Consider the following 5767-nt stretch of genomic DNA (forward strand, 5'->3'; position numbering starts at 1 on the left):
ACAGGAAAACCTTGTTTTAATGATACTCTATGTAGGGAAAAACTCTATATAGTCATAAAAAATTATATTCCTAATTGTAGATAGTTATACATAAAAATAAACTTCATATTGTAATAAGTTATAATTTTTATAATCTCCGTCTTAAGGAAAGTTGCCTACACATAGTAATAATTATATGTATATTGTAAAAATATATATGCTATATTACAGTAAAGTTTAAGATGAAATAAAATATTTATCTAAAGTTGTTTGAGACAATAAGTTATGTTTTAGAGTTGTTACCACATCTTTTAACTTGCGAGTACAAACTTTCTAGCATGAACATTTTTTTTGTTGAAGTCCAAACATTTCTAGCTTCTCAAGCATGTTTAGAGCTTTTTGGTACGAAAATTTTTATATTTTCATAATATCATCCTCATAATTATTTCATTTCTCTTATTGTCTAATTGTAGCAATGATTTATTCTTCTGTTAAAGCATACATGACTTATTGCTCATTTGGATAATTAAAGAAGACATTAATATCCATTTGATTAATGTAGTGAAGTTGTTGAATCTGATCACTTAATTCTACAATGGCTCTTTGATTCCCCTCATTCATTTCAATTGTAACTTGCAATTCATCAACATCAGGGGTTTTGTAATGCTTAAAACAATTGGCAATTGTCTGTGGCTTCACATCAATTGACCATGCAGCAACTACATTTACAATTACATCAAAGACAGTTATCTTTATTGGTTCCAAGACACGATCTTCTATCCGTTTCAAAAGTAGGCAATTGAAGCGCTAGATTGAAACCCTAATACTATTAAAACATGAATTGAAATCTTAATATTGTAGTACTAAAACATGAATTATGAAATAAATTTTTTTTGTAATTACACCTTTATTAAGTTATAACCTCCTCATAATAATAAAATTAATTAGTCTCATCATTATGATTATAGAGAGGTTTTACTGTAAATATATAAGATAACAACACTAAAATTATAATTTTAAAATATTAAAATTATATAACTAGGAATTGTTTTGAATTCCAATTTTGACGGAGGGTCATGCCTTTTTTTTTTTTTTTAAATTGGGATGATGGTTGTAGTAAAAATTAAAATAATAATTTTCCTTGATTATCCTTAAGTTTCATTACCCGACCAATCACAAAGCAATTCCAATTAGATTGGGTTACTTTAGACAGGTTGCATATGTATTTCTACAATTGTGCAACAGATCTATCCCTTAAATAAAACCATCTCCATCACTACAAACAATACTTAAATCTTTTTTTTTTTTTTTTTTTTTAACCAACGTGTCTGGTTTAGTTTACGCACACTTTGATTAATCTTCGAAAGAGACTAGTGCAACAACCCACTGCTATGACCTCCCACTTAAATCGTGAATACTCAGATGAAGAATCGAATCTGAAACCGCCCCGCTTATCCACACTATACCCAATTCGTCCTACCTATCTCTAACATGTTTAACATATCCATAAAAGCAATATTCTACATAATCCGAGTTTAAGAATAAATATATAATGTATCAAATTTAAAGTTAGTTATTGATAAAACATATTATTCATCTGAAACTACTATTCTGTTTACAAAGGAATCTTGGTTTTCATCAAGTTTTCTAATGTCCATCAACTGCCATCTACATTTAAACTTAAACACATCAAAATTAAAAAAAGTTAACTGCGACAAAGTGAAAATAAACTGAAACCAAGCTTTGAGCAAGTCTAGCTAATCTGGCATAAAACATAAACACAACGAGTTCAACACACTAATAGGTCATGGCCAACAACATAAACATGAGAGCAATCCTACCATTAAAATATACATTATTTTAATACATAACACAAGTTGGGACTGCAGAGGTTCTACATAACCTGCTTGCAGGAAACTTTATTATGCCCTACCCCCAGGCACTTGGTGCAAGTCACAGTTCTTTCTATCAATCCATCTCTTTTTCGCTTCCTCTTCTGTTGGCTAGATGATTTTGTCGCCGAAGGAGGAAGTACGTCTGCATTCTCCAACTTAGCTTTAGCTGACTTAGACTTTCCATCTGCTGGAGTGCTGAGAAGGCCTGCAACAGGGTTAATCGACTTGGAGTATGCAATATGATACATATCAACATTGAAATATCTTGAACAATAATCATACACACTCCTTTTTGTGACATTGAAAACAGCAATAGCATGGCGGCAAGGAAGCCCGGTCACTTTCCACTCCAGACAACTGCAGCTTTGTTTATCCATATCAACAACATTTGTGGAGTCATTGTGGACCTCAAATAAGGTTTCAGATGAGAACAATACTCTTAATAAACGCGCTTTATGAGTTTCTTCCTTCAGTTTTTCCTCCTTCACTGGAGTAAGTTTGGTTGACCACCCGCTTGAATCCCGTAGACGATTATTCATCAACTCCATCATCTTACCCAGAATAGTCTCTAATTTCTTTATGAGGGGTCGTTCTCGCACTTCCTCAACCCAGTTAGCATATGACTCTGCAACATCAAATGTAATTTGATGGTAACTCTCACCGTTAAAAACTGCATTCGTCCAATACTCTGGTTCAATCTGAATGAGCCACTCATAAGCACCCAAAGAAACACGTTTAATTTGCTCCAAGGAATTCCTGAAAACATCAATTCTGGCTGCTTGCGCAGCAGCCAAAAAATTGACAGGCAAAGTACTCTTCCCCTGTCCATGGAATGGACCCTTCAAACTTATCATGAACTCATCTAAAAGGTGGAATATAGAATAACCATGGTGTGCATTTTCGAATATGTTAAGCACAGACTTCATTAACCCCTTCTGTTTATCAGTGACAAAAGTTATGGTCTGAGAAGTTGACACCGCAGATCTCAGCTGCTCCAGAAACCAATGCCACTTGTCATCATTCTCAATATCAACTATAGCAAATGCAACTGGAAAAGCACCATCATTCCCATCAACTGCAGTAGCTGTCAACAAGGTCTCACGGTGTTTTGATTTTAATGATGTAGAGTCAAGGAAAAGAAGTGGGCGACAACCATTTTGAAAACCATGTACTGAGGCTTGAAAGGATACAAAGAGGTTCTGAAATCTTTTGTCATCACCGATAGAAAGCTGCACAAAACTACCTGGGTTTGCTTCCGACAGCTTATCACAAAACCAAGGCAATTGATTATATGCCTCTTTGTAAGAACCCTGAAGCCGCTCTCTGGCATCTAATACTCCACGCCATACTTGGGTATAGTTTAGTTCAATCCCAAAATCTCGATGAATGCTCTCAGTAATTTCCTTTGTTTTGCAATGTGGGTTCTCTCGTAACTTGTCCTTTATTATACCCACCAACCAACTCCTAGTTGGTTGAGCAGCCTTCCTAGATTCTCCTCCACATGTATGTGTTTTATTCATCTTTTTTATCTTGAACACTTCTTCAGAAGGGACCCAAGATGCATAAATCCTCCAAGAACAGCCTTCAACAGAACATGTTCCACTAGCGCGACTTTTCTCATTCTTTTTTAACCTATACTTAAAACGATGTGCAATAGCATATTTATGTAATGCATCACGAAATTCATGCACACTATTAAATTCCTGACCTACACCAGTTATACCATCTTTCCATGCTGCCACTGTATTTTCGGCTGATACAATAGAGTTGTCAACAGTAACAGGAAAAATAGAATCACCGGCTTGAGAATCATAATCCTGTTCCTGATCCATATCATCATCTACTGCAGAGCGATCACGCTTCCGAACATACTTTTTCCGAGATACACTCTTTCTTCTTTTCCCAACATTTTCAGAGCTAGCAGCCTTTTTACGGGATGCAACACGCCTTCGCTTCTTAACAGTATCAGCAGGGGTAGAACTGATATCAAATCTAATTGGACTGCTGGCAGGACTATCTGGAGAAAGATTAGCATCACTAGGCTCATCAGAGTTGGTAAAGGCATCAGATCTTGATGCAGGAGCCTTAGTAGTTGCAGCAGCTTGAGATCCTGTATAGGCAGGCACTGTCTCAGCCAGTTTTATCCCTTTTTCCCTGCAAGTGATAGAAAATGTGAGTCAATGCCAGAAATAATTTCACACTCCCTGCAGTCACCCGCATTTCACCAATCACTGAGCACAATAACAAATACTGAAATGCACTCTCATAGTTCCACCATAAAGCAAGGGCAATTTTAGCAATACGCTGGTTGCTCATTGATACCAAGACAGATCCCTCCTCTACAACATAATTAATTGACCAATGCATTTCAAAATAGCAAACAAATGAAATGTTCAAAAGACCAATGAAGACAAACGTACTTCCTATAGGTTGGATGGATACGAAAAGTGGATATATACCTGCCACCAGTTGAGGTTAAGACTTCACGCTGAAACCCTACTTTCCCTGTGACAAAAACATCTGCAGTCACTGCATCCTCATGAAAATCATACATCCTTTTTAGATCTCTGTCATTTGATAGAGTGATGAGTGTTCGCCTATTTCCTGGAAGAAAATACTTCACAGACAAGGATTTATGATCAAAGTTCAGAAGTTCAGCTAATTTTAGCATCAGATCATCAAAAACTGTTTCTGGATTAATGGTTATGGCATTTGCCTCCCCTCCATCATATGAAAATGATCCATCATCCTTGCTTATGAATTCGCCACCAGACTGGCAGATTAGTATAAGCTTTCCCTTCACCATTGCCAATAACTTCTGAAGTTCATATAGACAACCAAAAGACATATACGTTATACAGAAAAACAGATCATATACATTCCTCCAGTCTCGAAGGATTTTATAATTCTATATTAGAACTGATTCTGGGACAAAACTTGTTCAACATGTTGATAATAAACAAGGATGGTTATGATAGCGTAAAGGCAAATGAAAAAAAAAAAATACAGAAATACAATTATGATTGTTACAAAAGAATTGTCTAGAAATGGAGTTCTAGAGGATGTTCACATTTATTAACAAGACAATTCAAGTTCCACAGGACATCAAAACCCAGAAAAAAATATTCATNTGACAAGGTAAGGTAAACATCATATGCAAACCTTGAATAGCTCTTTTGAATGATTGGATTGTGGCTAGATACTATTTGGTTTATATTTTGAGTATTTCTTGTTCTTAATGGGTTCTTTATTGTTAGGCTTTACTAAAAATCCTAGTGAGTTTAATGGTTAAGAATACTTGGTTAAACTTGAACATCAAACGGTAACATCATAATGATGGAAGACTGAACCGTAGGAATTGGATTGAGATGGCAATAAATTAGTTATTCGCGAAGAATCATATTGCTATGGTGAAATTGAATACCTAGGTTTTTCTTGCATTGGTTTTCAATTAATTTTTAATTGTGTTATTTAATTCAGTTGGTTAAGAATTTATTTTGCTTCCTTAGTTTTTTTTAAAAATTTTGTTTATTTTATTTGTTTAATTAAGGCATAGTATATTATGATTAATTGAATGCTTACAAATCTCTGTGGGATTGACCTTTACTTTTGCACAATACTGTGATATCGATTCCTGCACTTGCGAGGAATTAAAATTGTTCATCAAACACTAGATCAAGAAGGAGGTATATGAACAAAATTGAGTACATGCTTCTACAACTTCCAATCATTGTCTATAAAATGTCCGATGAGAACTATTTACTCAAGCTTCTGATTAGAAGATTTCCATAGATCATTTACCAAACTAATCTTGTTAATACCCTTAAGCAAATTAATCAACTTCTTCTTTTGTATCTCATACATATTCACACAATGTTATTTCAAAGCAGTAC

General features: G+C 34.8%; 1 protein-coding gene across 1 annotated transcript; it reads right to left on the minus strand.

Annotated features, from left to right (window-relative positions):
* Positions 1-1721: 1721 nt before the first annotated feature.
* On the minus strand, positions 1722-4996 carry LOC116106705. Its single transcript, XM_031393043.1, has 2 exons — positions 4334-4996; positions 1722-4028 (listed from the first exon to the last, which is right to left on the minus strand). Exons 1-2 carry the CDS (start codon positions 4720-4722, stop codon positions 1874-1876), a joined length of 2544 nt encoding a protein of 847 aa, XP_031248903.1. The 5' UTR covers positions 4723-4996; the 3' UTR covers positions 1722-1873.
* Positions 4997-5767: the final 771 nt, after the last annotated feature.

Source organism: Pistacia vera, unplaced genomic scaffold (genome assembly GCF_008641045.1).
Source record: "Pistacia vera cultivar Batoury unplaced genomic scaffold, PisVer_v2 Contig520, whole genome shotgun sequence".
Classification (NCBI taxonomy): domain Eukaryota; kingdom Viridiplantae; phylum Streptophyta; class Magnoliopsida; order Sapindales; family Anacardiaceae; genus Pistacia; species Pistacia vera.

What these genes read in the sequence shown, in the direction of transcription:
- LOC116106705 (XM_031393043.1), bottom strand. Translation starts at nt 4,722, where the DNA reads ATGTCTTTTGGTTGTCTATATGAACTTCAGAAGTTATTGGCAATGGTG. An exon ending in TTAACCTCAACTGGTGGCAG is followed by an intron (nt 4,029 to 4,333) that starts GTATATATCCAC and finishes TATCACTTGCAG; the next exon opens with GGAAAAAGGGATAAAACTGG.